The sequence below is a fragment of the Zootoca vivipara genome, chromosome 6, assembly GCF_963506605.1.
Source record: "Zootoca vivipara chromosome 6, rZooViv1.1, whole genome shotgun sequence".
Lineage (NCBI taxonomy): Eukaryota > Metazoa > Chordata > Lepidosauria > Squamata > Lacertidae > Zootoca > Zootoca vivipara.
Window position 1 is genome coordinate 27,295,426 of NC_083281.1, and position 14,805 is coordinate 27,310,230.

The 14,805-nt window shown below is 48.1% G+C and overlaps 1 protein-coding gene across 4 annotated transcripts in view; it reads left to right on the plus strand.

Moving 5' to 3' along the window:
• The window catches only part of GRAMD1A (GRAM domain containing 1A), a 49,477-nt gene that overhangs the window by 19,890 nt on the left and 14,782 nt on the right, over nucleotides 1-14,805 (plus strand). For 3 of the 4 annotated variants that reach the window (XM_035117731.2, XM_035117730.2, XM_035117732.2), the window contains 9 exons: nucleotides 2,314-2,398; nucleotides 5,773-5,876; nucleotides 5,991-6,086; nucleotides 8,432-8,512; nucleotides 8,845-8,960; nucleotides 9,695-9,848; nucleotides 11,442-11,637; nucleotides 12,079-12,222; nucleotides 13,153-13,271. In XM_035117731.2, coding sequence (XP_034973622.2) covers nucleotides 2,314-2,398; nucleotides 5,773-5,876; nucleotides 5,991-6,086; nucleotides 8,432-8,512; nucleotides 8,845-8,960; nucleotides 9,695-9,848; nucleotides 11,442-11,637; nucleotides 12,079-12,222; nucleotides 13,153-13,271 — 1,095 coding nt within the window. Of the gene's footprint in view, nucleotides 674-2,313; nucleotides 2,399-5,772; nucleotides 5,877-5,990; nucleotides 6,087-8,431; nucleotides 8,513-8,844; nucleotides 8,961-9,694; nucleotides 9,849-11,441; nucleotides 11,638-12,078; nucleotides 12,223-13,152; nucleotides 13,272-14,805 lie in introns of all 4 variants that reach the window. The other variant, XM_035117734.2, reaches the window with a different exon arrangement.

Genomic DNA, 14,805 nt, shown 5'->3' on the forward strand with positions numbered 1-14,805 from the left:
AATGGCTGGGCGGCGTAACAGGAGCTGCGGAGCTGTCCCTGGGGGAGGCGTCTCCGCTTCTTTGATGGGCTCCAGAAACTTTCCTCCGCCGCCCTCCTTTCACTCTCCCCAGCTCCTCTGCGCGCCCCCACTTTTACTTCCTCCCCGGCCCTTCTGCACATCCTTCCCCTTCGGGATCCGACCGCTGCGAAAAAGGAAGCACGTCCCGATCTCCTCCCGAGCACTTTTCATGACCTTCGGGGCGCCTGCGAGAACCCCACCCCTCTTGCCCCAGCCTGCTCCTTCCCTCCCTCCTCTCCGACCTTCCTGTTTTGTGCTTCTGCTGTTTTAACCCCATCCTTCCGCTGACACTTTGCCAGCCACGCTCCCCACCTTTCCACTGTCAGCCCCGTTCTTGACCCATCCACCCCCCGCTTTCTGTGCTGATATCGCACCAATCCTGCACCTTGCCTTCTTCGCTGTGCTGGCGCGCTGCCCTTTCTCCACCCCGAGCTGCAACCTGTCCATTCTTGTGCCAGTGCGTTTGCTGAATTTTCTGAATCTAGCTCTGCTGCTCTCTTCCTTTGCGTACGCTCACACCCACCCACCCCCTGCAACCCACGCTGATGCTGCCTGGAAAGCTCCTTTGCCTGCTGCCCTTGCTCCCTGGGTTAAGACACTCCCTCTGGACAGAGTAAGTGAGATGCCTCGCTCTTCCTACTTCTCTTGACTTTTGCTTAGCACCCCACCACCTTCCTTCCTCGGTTCTGCTTCTTTACCTCCAGGGTGTGTGTAGTTTGTGTACACTTGGCCAGCTTAAAACGCAGCCTGGTCTTGCCTTGCTCCTCTCTCCTCCTTCTGCATCAACCCCTAAACAGCTTAGCTTGGCTGTAGTGCATTGCATTTCCTTCCCTAAGCTTTTCTGTAAGCTCTGGGGCCCTTTGTCCATTTCTCTTGGCTATCTCCTGAGGTTATCAGTTGCCACCCCCACCCAGACCCCCAGATCCTCCACTCCAAGCAGCAGGTCTCTGCAGCCTCAGATAGCAAGGCTGTGTACACACTCCTGTTTACTCTGCATCTAGTGTACTCCCACCCTAGGTTTTGGAAGTGGTGTGTGCATGAGGTTAGCCCCAAGCCTTATCTATGCCCCCTTACGAAATACAGTCATACCTTGGTTTAAGTACATCTCGGTTTGAGTACTTTCAGTTTAAGTACTCGGCGGACCATCTGGAACGGATTAATCCACTTTCCATTACTTTCAATGGGAAAGTTCGCTTCAGGTTAAGTACGCTTCAGTTTAAGTACTCCGCGGACCGTCTGGAACGGATTAATCCACTTTCCATTACTTTCAGTGGGAAAGTTCGCTTCAGGTTAAGTACGCTTCAGGTTAAGTACAGACTTCCGGAACCAATTGTGTACTTAAACCGAGGTACCACTGCATTTTGATGCATTCACCCCCTCCCCAAAACCAGCTTTGATCCAAATTGAGGAAAATAATGACCTCGGCTGTGTTTTAAGCCGCTAATTGCACAGCCCCAGTGTGGTTTAGTAGTTAGAGTGCTGGACTTAAAACAGAGGAAAGAGCCAGGTTGAAATCCTCACTCAGCTGTGAGCCACAGGTGGGTGGCCTTGAGCCATCTAATCTCACAACCTAACCTACCTCACAGGGTTGTTAGAATAAAATGGGGAGGCCTGTGTATACAGTTCGTAGCTCTTTGTAGGAAGAGTGGCATTCTTTTTTTAAGGTGGTGATGGTGGTAGTGGTTATAATACCCTGCCCATCAAGCTGGGTATCTCCAGCCACGCTTACAGCACATATTAAAAACAGTAAAACGTCAAAGATTAAAAAACTTCCTGATACAGGGCTGCCTCCAGATGTCTTCTAAAAGTTGTGTAGTTCTTTATCTCCTTGACATCTGATGGGAGGGCGTTCCACAGGATGGGCACCACCACCGAGAAGGCCCTCTGCTTGGTTCCCTGTAACCTCACTTCTTGCAGTGAGGGAACCGCCAGAAGGCCCTCGGAGCTGGACCTCAGTGTCCGGGCTGAACGATGGGGGTGGAGATGCTCCTTTGTGTATACTGTACTGGGCCGAGGCCGTTGATACGAAAATAAATGTCACCCCAGATATATATGAGCTTCCAGCTGCTCTCTTCTCCCATGCCATAGGATGGCCCTGCTAAACCAGTAGCTCCTGCCTCCAGCTCCCTGCACAGTGCTGGAAGTGGGCATAGATATTTGCCTTCTGAGCTGGGTGCCTCTTGGGCTGAGGGTCCCGTGGGAGGGACAGGAAGGGAATGCTTCCATCCTGAAGGGCCTGGTTGTCTTTGGCAGATGCTGAGCCCCACATACAAGCAGCGCAACGAGGATTTTCGCAGGATCTTCAAGGGACTGCCTGAAACGGAGCGGCTTCTTGTAGGTGAGAGACAGGAGGAGATGGGCCGTGCAAGGAGGCTATGCCAAACGGAGGGATCCAAAGTGGGTGGTGAATGAGGTGTATCGGCCGACCTATGTGTGATGGTTGATAGTGTGGAGGTGGGGTGGGGAGCCTGTGGTGGCCCTCCAGGTGTTGTTGGACTCCAACTCCCTTCAGTCCCCATGGGGCCAAGCGTGATGGGAGGTCAGCAGCTTCTTGAGGGCTTCCACAGGCTCTCTATCTCTGCTGCAGTAGATGATAGGGGAGATCAGAGTTGGTGACAGCCACAGCATGCATTTAAAGCACATGGCTTCCACCGTGGAATCCTGGGAACTGTCGTCTACCCCTCATAGAGATACAGTCCCCAGTACCCTTAACAAACAGCAGTTCCCAGGATTCTCCGGAGGGGGGGGGGAGCAACATGCTTTAAATGCATGATGAGAGCAAAGACTTATTTGAGAACTGGTTTGATGTTTCTCTGTGCAGAGTTATGATTTCTGGAGAATTTGAAAGCAGAATCCATTTGTCCCATTGTATGCAAGGGAGGGGAGATGAATGGTTTTGTTGTTGTTGTTGTTTTTAAGTGCAAATTGAAATATATTTCACCCTTGCAATATTATTACCTGACTGGCATTTTTAAAAATTGTACAAAGATTGTGCGCTTCACTTCTCTTGGCCCAGAACTAGGGTGCAAACTTAAGCCTGCCTGACATAATGCGCATTCAAAGGCAGTTAGTCTCTGAAGGCTCTAGCCTTTGGCTGGGAGAGAGAGATCATTTTGTACCAGTAGAACGTGTTCTTTTCTAATTTCATATTTGTCATGATTTTATATGCCTGTTGTCTTTGTCCATGGAGTTTTCTTGGCAGGGATACTGGAGTGGCTTGCCAGTTCCTTTTCCAGGTGGATCACGTTTAGTCAAAACTCTCCACTATGACCTGTCCATCTTGGGTGGCCCTGCATGGCATAGCTCATAGCTTCTCTGAGTTATTCAAGCCCCTTCGCCATGACAAGGCATTGATCCATGAAGGGGAAAGATTGAGGGCACTAGGAGAAGGGGACGACAGAGGACGAGATGGTTGGACAGTGTTCTCGAAGCTACGAACATGAGTTTGACCAAACTGCGGGAGGCAGTGCAAGACAGGAGTGCCTGGTGTGCTATGGTCCATGGGGTCATGAAAAGTCGGACACGACTAAATGACTAAACAACAACAATTTGTCATGATTAGGATGCAAGAGAGGTTTCCTAGCAGTTTCTCGTATTTTAGGCTCTCTTGTCTTTCCTGTCCTTCCTTTAAGTTCTCCTGGCTGAGGATTCCACTCCTGTCAAAATGTATAAAGGAATTATAGTTGGAATTTAGATTAGCCCCTACCCTTCCCATCCTAAGTATAGATCCAATTGGCCCTGTTCACAGGTTGGAAGAGAAATTCATTGGGACACCCCAGCCTTATTCACAGCCTGATCTCTCCTACATATCTTTTTTCTGCGCTAGCAGGCTTGCTGATTCCTATTTCTGGGCATCTCATAAATTGCCTCTTTGTGCCAATCAGCACAAAAAAGCTTACAAATGAGCTGAGTGCCAGTTTAATGGTCTAGAGTAGACTTGATCCCCAAGACACCGGAGAACTGTAGTTTGATGAAGATGCTGGGAGTAGTGTGTGTGTTTAAATGCAACCCTTAGTCTAATTTCATGTGGGTAAGAAGGCGTGCCTGGCGTGCTCTGGTCCATGGGGTCATGAAGAGTCGGACACGACTAAATGACTAAACAACAACAACAAGAAAGGGGAAAGGGGGGGGGAGAGGCATGGAAAATGGAATCACACACACACACACACACACACGGAGGGTGGGAGGGAGGGAGGGAGGGAGAGAGAAGGGGTGGCATAAGGAAAGGAAAAGGGGAGTGATGGAGAGAACGAGAAAGGGGTTGCAGAAGGAGAAAAGGGGTGTCCCACCCAATTTTTGCTTTAGTCCTAACCACTGCCAGCACATGGCCCCCAGCACATTACCCCTGAGGAAATGTGGCCCTTGGCAGAAAGAAAGTTCCCCACTCCTAGGTTAGAGAGTCCTTCACAAAACTATTGTTCTGCATCCACAGAACAATGGAACAACTATTAAATCAGTTAAAGCCTCTGGTTTTGAAGTGTCCTGTTTAGTCACGTGCAACCATTCTGATGTCCTGTCTCTAGAATAAAAGGACTGACTGCTCCCATATCAACCTGCCGGCAAATGGAGGTCACCTGCCCATGTGCTCCTCTGGGTGCGCCAACGTCAGATGTGAGGCAGGGGAGTGACCACAGAGAGAGCGTTTTTGGCTGCTGAGCCTCACATGGGGAGCTCCCTTTGAAATGAGGCAATGCCTTCTTTGTTATTGTTTAGACACCAGCTTTTTTTCTTCGCCTAGACTTTTTAGAGACGTGGGCTGTTTTTAATCAAGCTTTGCATCTGCTTTGTTACTGTAGCTTTAGTCACTGTGCTGCTGTGTCTTTATGTGATTGCAACCCACCCCAAAAGAGAACAGTAAGGCTGAGCAATATATTCATTTTGGAAAATGAAATAAAAACAGAGCAGCAAAAGATGAGTGGCAGCGTAAACTGCCAGGATACGCGGAATTATCACATCATCATCATCATCATCATCATCTTATTTGTATGCCGCCTTTCCATAGTTAAAACAATGCTCAAGGCGGCTTACAACATGACAAGATTTACATAATTACCAACATAACAAAAGTCATAAGCAATAAATAAAACACATCAGAAAGTACACAACCAAATGGAAAACAAATTCCACATAAATCATAAAATCTAAAACTAAGAAAACAGCATTGATATCAATCACAATTTAAAATGACATAGATAAAAGAAAATAAAAACAATTAAAAAAACGAAAACGAATTAGCTGGTATGACTAACAGAATAAGAAATGGAGATGATAAAAGGCTCAAGGAGGATTGGATGTTAGACTATATGAAAAACCATTATAGCAAGATAATTAACCTAGCAGGGTGAGAATAACTCAGTTATATCATGAGATAAAGAGAGGGGGAGAGAGAAAATCGAGAAGATCAAGAATACGTGGATATGTGGGGAATAGATAGGAAACCATGGAAAGAGGGCAAGGGAAGTGTATGAAAAGACGTACCCTTATTTCTTTTTGAATGCAACAGTTTATGTATTAATGCTGAATTGTAACAGAAAAGCAAATAAAAAATAAAAACAGATCAGCCTTGGGTCGGTGCCCAGCAGCTGTGGCCTTCACCCCCCTCATCAACAGGATTGGTCTCCAAAAGCCTGCTGCTTTTCCCCCAATCCCCCCCCGACTCTGCCTTGCACCCAAACACTTGCTCTCAGCAGCTGACGTCTCCCCTCTCCTCAGATTACTCCTGTGCGTTGCAGCGTGACATCTTGCTTCAAGGGCGGCTTTACCTATCGGAGAACTGGATCTGCTTCTACAGCAACATCTTCCGATGGGAGACCACGGTGAGTGCCTTAGCAAGGTAGCCTGGGGAGAGAGGGGTCAGGTACGTAGGCAAGCCGCTTTGCCTCCCCCCCCCCGCTGCCGCTGATCCCTGTTGTGTCGCTCGTCCACAACAGATCTCCATCCAGCTGAAGGAGGTGAAATGCATCAGGAAGGAGAAGACGGCCAAGCTGATCCCCAACGCGATTCAGATCTGCACAGAGACAGAGAAGGTGAGCCACATAAAAGGAGGCACCTGCTGGATCATGCCAAAGATCTTTTGAGTCTCCAACAGTGGCCAACGGGAAAGGACCAGTGGTGAAGTCTGGTGAACCAGCTGGGATTCTTGCAAATAATTCTAGGTTAGGTGGGCCTTGGTGTGATTGAGCTGGGCATTTCTAGTGATCTTCAGACGAAGGGCAGTGTAGACATTTAGCAGACAATAATAATTTCTAAAATTCTTAAGCCAATAATGCAGTTCTCTAGGATCACCGAATACAGATTTATTGGGTTGCAACTGTTTGTAGATCTTCAGTATTGCTTTGTAAATGTTATGACACGCTGTTATATTATTTGTTTAAATAGTCACAGGCCACGCTTTCACCAAAATACAGTGAGGCGGTATGCAGCATGCAAAACTTAAATAAGACCTCTATCTCCACCCACCCACCCTGCAGGTCAACTTTGACCGGTGGGTGGGGCCACCCACCTGTCAGTGGCTCGGCATCACCATGACATCAGATGGTGAACATTGTGGTAGCACTATCCACCTGTCAATGTTTGTCCATGGGGTGCAGGGAGAGAGAGAAGGATCTGGCCAGCCAATCCAATAATATCCTGCTATTTCTGAAGATGCCAGGGACCTTCTGTATCCAAAGGCTGCACTTTCGCACTGAGCTGTGTTCCCACCCGGTAAGGTGGAAAGTGCCTCACCCCTGTGCCAGCTGATATTCTGCTCCCTGTGTGATAGTTGTGGCTTGCTTTGCACAGCTCCGGTCACAGTGTCCTTCCCAACATTACTGAGTTTCTAATGGCCATTTTGAAGTTGTGCATGAGTGCACATGTGCATGAGGAAAACCTGGTGTCTGGAGCTGTGAAGGGGAGCTATTAGGAAGTGCCCTGCCCTTGGCTTCCTCTTCCTCTTCCTCCTCCTCCTCCTCCTCCTCCTCCTCCTCCTCCTCCTCCTCCAACCTGCCTCCCTAAGGGCTTGGACTTTTGTTCTCAGTGTGAATCTCATGGCACTGGATATAATCCTAATCACATCTGTGTGTTCCGCTTCCTGCTAACCTTTGTGCCCCAGCAAACATAGAAGTGCAAGGGCACAGGATGTGAGAGATGAGCCTTGTTGCCTCCTCCTGTTCAAAACAAGCTCACAGCCTGGGGCAAAGATGCATGAGTAAGCTTTGCCCTAGGCCTCACCTCCAGCCCACAGTTGCTGGTTTGCACCCTGACCCAACAGTTCCCGTCCTCCTCACCCCACCCTTCAGCTAAAGTTTTACCTGTGTCTGCACAGGCTGTGCTCTGCAGAGATTGATTAATCTCTGCAGAGTGCGGCCTTTTATTTTCCTAGGCATCTCCTATGTCCCATGCTTCTGATATGTTATCTCAGCCAGAGGGGCAATGCCCCGCAAAAGAAAAAGGGAAAAGAACATTGGGTGACTCTTGGTGCCTGCAAGAATTGGGTGTGCCTCTGGAACAGTTCATGTGGGCTAGTTGCCCCTTAATAGCATTTAATTGCTTTTGTTGTACTTAACAGTAGAATCATAGAATCGTAGAGTTGGAAGGGACCCCCCCCCCCCAAGGATCATCTGGTCCAACCCCCTGCAATGTAGCAATCTCTACTAAAGCAACTCTGACAGATGGTCATTCAACCTCTGCTTAAAAACCTCCAAGGCAGGAAATTCCACCACCTTCTGCAGGAAGTTAAAAGAAGGGTAGGCGCTCCTGCTCCCACAGTCACGTTCAATTCATGCACTGTGGATCTCAGGATTCGAACTGTCCTTAGCAACTGTTGATAGACAGCTAGGAGGATGTAGTCATTGCAGGCAATTAGTCCAGAGCACAAGTGTGGCTAGAAAGAGGGCGAACTTTGATAATGAGGGACATTGAGATGAGACAAAGACATGAGCTGGCTGGCCAGAACCTGAGATCCCCAATCCCTGGTGGGCCATTTTGGCAGGTTTATGGACTCCTATAACCTGTCTGATCAAATGGTACCACGTTGACTTACCCCCCCCCCAATGTTGCATGGCAAACAATATTGCAAAGGAAAATCCAAGGAAAGCGGAACTTTGAGGTTGATAGGTGATGATTCCAACACTTGCTTTCTGCACTTTTATCAGTCCCTGATACTGGGTTCCCCATGTCGGGGGCTCCCAGCAGTGCCAGCCAGCATGGTCAGTGGCCACATATGTTGAGAGTTTGTGCCCAACAAGATCTGAATGACTGCAGGTTCCTCAGCCCTGCTGTGCAATGACAGCATGCACACAACCTGTAGGTAGAAGCTATGAATGCTCACCTTGATCCCACTGATCCAGGGGCACTGATCCCAGGCTCTCTTTTCACTTGCCGTTCCCAGCATTTCTTCACCTCATTCGGGGCCCGTGACCGCTGCTTCATGCTGATCTTCCGCCTCTGGCAGAACACGCTCCTGGATAAGGTAAGAATGGACCCATTGCTCCTGCAGAAGCAACCTAGGATACAGCAGCTTGAAGCTCAGTCCTTGCTATATTTCAGCACTGGAGTTCCAGATTTTGCCAATTTTTTGGGGGGGGGGTATGTCTCTGTCTCTCTGTGTGTGAAGCCTCTGCCCAGTTTCCGAAAATAGGAACCAGGTGTTTAATGTTGGGTTCTAGACTGTAAGGGGGGGTATGTGTTGCATGTAGGTGTGTCAGGACTAAACAGATAAGCCTGGACTGATTTTGCCCTGTTCATCTGAGCTCTTCAACTGCAGTGCTTTTTCTATTTTCTAATGCTGTGCTCTCCTCCCAGACGTTGTCCCCTCAAGAGCTCTGGCACATTGTCCACCAATGCTATGGCTCTGAACTCGGCCTCACCAGTGAGGATGATGATTACGTCTCTCCCATCGATGAGATCAACGGTTTGGGGTGAGTGTACAGTGCCCTGCAGACACCATAAGCCCACCCACCCCCTGACTGCAGTGTAACTATAAGGATGCGAGGGGAGATTGGATAAAATACAAGGTTACATTCTACTGAATAAGGCTAATGGGTGCACCTAGCCCAGTGCTGGCTGCACAGATTGGCAGCATCTCTTCATCTCAGGCGAGGATCCTTCTCTTAGTTCTGTTTGCTCCAAGCCACTTACCTGGGGGTGCTTGTGCAGCGGTTTTGTCTCATCCCCCTTCCAAGAGGCCCTACCAAATTTGAATCAAGGTGTGGTCCGAGCATTGCCCACATTCTCACTTGTAAGAGAAAGTCTCTTCCCTCTCCCCCAAGAAAATGTGTGGGCAAAAGAGAGAGAGAGAGCATTCACACACCATTAATGCAGAGGCCAGGAATCTGTGGCCCTCCGGGCTTTGCTGGACTGCAACACCCTCCAGTAGAATAGGTTGCAGTCTGTGTTTGTGTGTGGTGTTCCCAACAGTTCCTCCAGTTTGCAAATGTGCCCATAGGCCCCAAAAAGTTGGCGAACCCGGGCTCAGGAATGCTGAGTCAGCCCCACCCAATGGCTGAACTTGCCATTAAGTTGATTGTGGATATGGGTGGGGGCCCTTGTGCATTCTGACCCCTTTTTTAGGCCAGCCTTTCTCGTCCAGGGCTTCTTTTTGAACCCTTCCTCCTCCTTGTCTCTACATTTCCCTGGCTCTTCTTTCCAACAGAAGCCCCAAAGAGACTGGGGATGTCATTGACCTGAGCGACTTGACTTCCCGCTGCAGCACAGACCTCAAGCTGGACACCAGCCCCCTCCTGGACAAAAGGGACGCCAGTCAGAGCATCAACTCGCTGGCCAGCAGTAGTGATGGGACCACCTCGGTAAGGATGGCGGGGTTCAGATATAGGGGCTTTTGAAGTCTGTATGAGTCACCATTTGAACATCTCTCCTCGTAGCTTTTTGCCAAAATCTGCCTCTCTGTGTTTCCCATCTATTGGTCTCTGGAGCAGCAGAGAACATTCTGGAATCTTCCCCCAGAATGCTCTGCAACATGCAAGGGTTCTGCTGTAGCCCAAGCAACAAAGGAATGGTTCCTCGAGGAAGCTTGAAATACAAGTAAAGGTGTAGGAAGAAGCAAGTGGAGGACCATGGAAAGTTTCCCCACTAATTAAAATAAAACATGTCCAGGAAATAAGTGCAAATTAAATCAGATCAAGGGATTTTATCTCATGTAATAAAACCATTCCTTCCCTGCTTGCTGCCAAAACAGATAAATGTTTCAAGATCTGGAGTATTTTTAGAAGTCCAGTTTTGCGAGATTGCTTTTTTCACGGCCAAAAAGACTCTCTCTCTGTAACTGTAATTGTTGTTTAGTCAAGCCCTACAGAGCTGGGAAATGTCCAAGAATAACATCCAGAGGGAGCCCTCAAAACGAAGTTGACATACCTAAACACTTCCTGCTAAAATAGTTTTATGATTTTACTTTCCGATAACGTGAGACATTTCAGGAAAATGACAGGCTATTGAACTACTTCAGAACACATTCCCTCCCCTTAAAAGGAAACTGAATTAGGGATCTTGTCTCGAGAATGGCCAGCGCTCTTGCTAACTAGAGTTCCTGGGATTCTTTAGCATGAAGCCGTGAGGCTAAGATTGGTTTAAGAGTGATGTGCTTGTAGTTTAGATATGCTCTGAGCCTGTAAGAAAAACGGCTCACGTGCCACCTAAAGTTTCCAAACGAGGTAGCTTTGTTAGTCTGTCATAACAAACGCCATAAAAAACTTTGTGGCACCTTAAAGACAACAGATTTATTGTGTCATGGGCTAGAGTCCATTTTATCAGGTGCTGCAATAAAACTTGTTAGCAGTCATGATAAATATTTAAAAACAAACAAAACAGAAACAGAAAAATGATTGTCAGGATTCCACAGGAGATACATGAGTTTTTATTAGAGGTAGGGAATCGGAACTATTAGATTTAAGCTAGCCAGCCATGCCCTTTTCCAAGGTACTCCATTCCATTTCCACTCCTCCTTGGTTTTCCGTTTTCACACTCTCCAGCATCAGTCGCTGTTCTACAGCACTGAGCAAGCTCATTCCTCTTTTACCTGTGTCCCCCAACCCCTGATATCTCTGCATAGATAGTCCCATTTTGGGTACATAAGGATGGATAGGTTCCCAAAGAATGTAGGATTCCATGATCTGCGTTAGATTTGCAGCTATACAAAAATTTAGCTTTACTAAATTCCATTGAATGTCATCCTGACTTCTATTGCATGCAAGCTGTCAAAATACCACCAGGCATCAGCTGCTGTCTCTCCCCTCCCCCCCCAAAGATGTTAGGTGTTGAAGCCCAGTGCCAAATACTCACCCAATATTCCCATGTCCGGAGAACATTTGGAGAATCTTTTGCCCACTCAAAGAGAGCAAACTCCTCAGGTGTGTCGCTAACTGTGCCCATCCACTTCCTTCCAGCTGGCAGAGGACCCAGATGAGAACACTGACAGCCAAGTGGATGCTTCTTCCAGCCACACAGTGACCTCAGCAACAGAACCTCCCAGGGACGATTTGCCACAAGGGCCGCCAATGTCCCCCCTGGAGGGGGACCCACTCCCCAGCGAGGAGCTCCCCACGGACATGAGCAATTCCTCCTCCTCGACGCAAGATGAAGGTGAGGGCAGCCCCCCCCCCGCACTCTCTAACTGTTAAATGGGGTGGGGTGTGCATCCGTGTGTGTGTGAATTGTCGTAACCAGATAATATGCAAATTTTTGTTATTGGCCCCGTGCCCTTACTCTTCTAAGCACCTAGTGGTGCCCCTGCTATGCTTCAACCAGGCAGAGGGCCTTCTCAGTAGTGGTGGAATGCCCTTCCATCAGGTGTCAAGGAAATAAACAACTATCTTGAGTTTTAGAAGACATCTGAAGGCAGCCCTGTTTAGGGAAGTTTTTAATGGCTGATGTTTTATTGTATGATGATAATGATGATGATGATGGTGTTGGGAGCTGCCCAGACTGGCTGGGGAAACCCAGCCAGATGGGCAGGGTATAAATAAATTATTATTGTTGTTGTTATTATTATTGTTGTTATTGAACTCTTTTCTCCCCCTCAAGCCGAGGTGGACGCTTTCTTTTCAGACCTGCCGGGGCGGTTGCTCATCAACACTGTTTATCATGTTGGAGCTGAAAGGCTGCAGCAGATGCTCTTCAGCGACTCCCAGTTCATACACGGCTTCTTGGACCAGCGCAAGTTCACAGGTAAGGAGGACCCGGGGACGCCTCCAAAGCTACATCCTCCCTTGTTGTTCAGGAGCAGGGTTTGGGCGGATGTTTCAAGCTGCAAAACAAAGGATGCTGCCAATTTCTGTCATTCTGCATCGCTTAGACCCAAATCCATTTTGCAACACTGTCTTTTCGCCCCAATCCCAATTTACAGAAGGGAGGGCCGCAGCTCCGTGACAGAGCCTCTGTTTTGCACACAGAAGGTCTCTGGATCAATCCTCAGCATCCTTAGATAGTGCTGGGAAAAGTTCCCAAATGGAATCCTTGGGAGCCACTTCCATGTCCTGAGAATAATTAATAAATAATAATAATAATAATAATAATAATAATAATAATAATTATACCCTGCCCATCTGGCCGGGTTTCCCCAGTCACTCTGGGCGGCTCCCAACAGAATTAAAAGCACAATAAAACACCAGACATTAAAAACTTCCCTAAACAGGGCTGCCTTCAGATGTCTTCTAAAAGTCAGGTAGTTGTTTATTTCCTTGACATCTGATGGGAGGGCGTTCCACAGGGCGGGCGCCACTACCGAGAAGGCCCTCTGCCTGGTTCCCTGTAACTTCTCACAGTGAAGGAACAGCCAGAAGGCCCTTGGAGCTGGACCTCAGTGAATGATGGGGGTGGAGACACTCCTTCAGGTATACTGGGCCAAGGCTGTTTAGGGCTTTAAATATCAGCACCTACATTTTGAATTGTGCTCAGAAACGTACTGGGAGCCAATGTAGGTCTTTCAGGACCTACAGGGCAGGCAGCAACAATTCTTAAAAAACTTAGAACTGCATGATTTGTATATTGATCTTAAAACTTTCGCATACTGTTTTCCCCCACCTACCCACTCCGTTTTTTAAAAAGCACAATAACCAAGGAATTCCTCCTCCTGATATGTCCCCTTTTCTCCCGCAGACGTGGCGCTGACTTCGTGGACCGGCGACAACAAGTGCCACCAAAGCCGCGTGATCTCCTACACGATCCCCATCACCAACCCTTTGGGCCCCAAGGCTGCAGCTGTAGTGGAAACTCAGGTGTGGGTGTGCAAAAGCTGCTTCTTCTTCTTTAAAAAAAAAGAAGACTGGGAGGGAAGCGTGCGCTTTTTATACCGAGCTGACTGGATTTCAGAAAGCCTTTCAGCAATTGCTTCCACAGATCCGTTGACTAAATAAAGAGCGGGGTGGGGGGTGGGGATAGTAAGTACAGTGAACCTACACATTATGTGCATTTGACTTGCATGATTTCAACCATACGTGGTTGAAGGCAGTCTGGTTGAGGGGAAATGTCTGAAGTCCCGGGCAAGGCCTGCTTGGCTTCTGGAAATTTCCTGCAAGATCTTGTAATAGCCAGAGAGCACACCAAGTGGGCCTTGCCTTGGAAGGAAGGAAGACCGAGAGCTCAAAAATTTTTTTCGTGCCACTTGGAGGTAAAGGTAAAGGGACCCCTGACCATTTGGTCCAGTTGTGACCGACTCTGGGGTTGCAGCACTCATCTAGCGTTATTGGCCGAGGGAGCCGGTGTACAGCTTCCAGGTCATGTGGCCAGCATGACAAAGCCGCTTCTGGCGAACCAGAGCAGCACACGGAAACGCCGTTTAGCTTCCTGCTGTAGCGGTACCTATTTGTCTACTTTCACTTTGACGTGCTTTCCAACTGCTAGGTTGGCAGGAGCTGGGCCCGAGCAACGGGAGCTCACCCTGTTGTGGGGATTTGAACCACCGACCTTCTGATTGGCAAGCCCTAGGCTCTGTGGTTTAACCCACAGCGCCACCCGTGTCCCTTTCCACTTGGAGTTACCTGGCGCAAAAAGAGCTTTTTTATTTTTAATTTATTTATTTGGTTTTCCAGATTAAAGTTTTATAGTCACATATCCAACATACAACATAAAAACAAGATTCCGAGGAATCTCTTGGACTTCCCCCCTCCCCTTTGTGGTTTCTATTCCTCCTGCATCTTTTATAAAAATCCAAATCTTTTACCTCCCCATTGTATTCAAAGTTCACCATTAAACTCCAAGTGATATTCCAATCCTCCTAATGATTTTAACTGTTTACAATGCCCTTTAAGATAAGTTCTAAATTTTCCCCATATTAAAATTTGGGTGTTTCTGATTTCTGATTCTTCCAGTCATTTTAGCAATTTTCGGCACAATCCATCAACTTGATCTGCCATTCTTCTCTGGTAGGGACATGCAAAAAGAGCTTTTAAGCTCCTCACCTTTCCTCTCTAGCAAGGTCCCCCCCCTCCCCCAGTGTGCCGTGCGAGCAGCACGGTGGCTTTTAGGCATGGTGTGGCTACTCTGACTTCCCATGAGATCTCACAAGAGGATCCTCACCACTTCCGAGAGCCAGCGTGCCTCCGGCCAAAGGACGTTCCAAGCAGAAATTACTTCCTGACCTGCCAACTTATAGAAGGCTGACTGGCTATCCACACATCAGCTCTAAAGGTTTTCTTTGTCTGTGAACGATTTTCACATACACAGGTGTCCCTCCACTTAGCACGGGGGTTATGTTCCAGGGCCCCGTGCGCATAAGTGAAATCACGTAAAATTGGGGGCACCCCCTAAGCA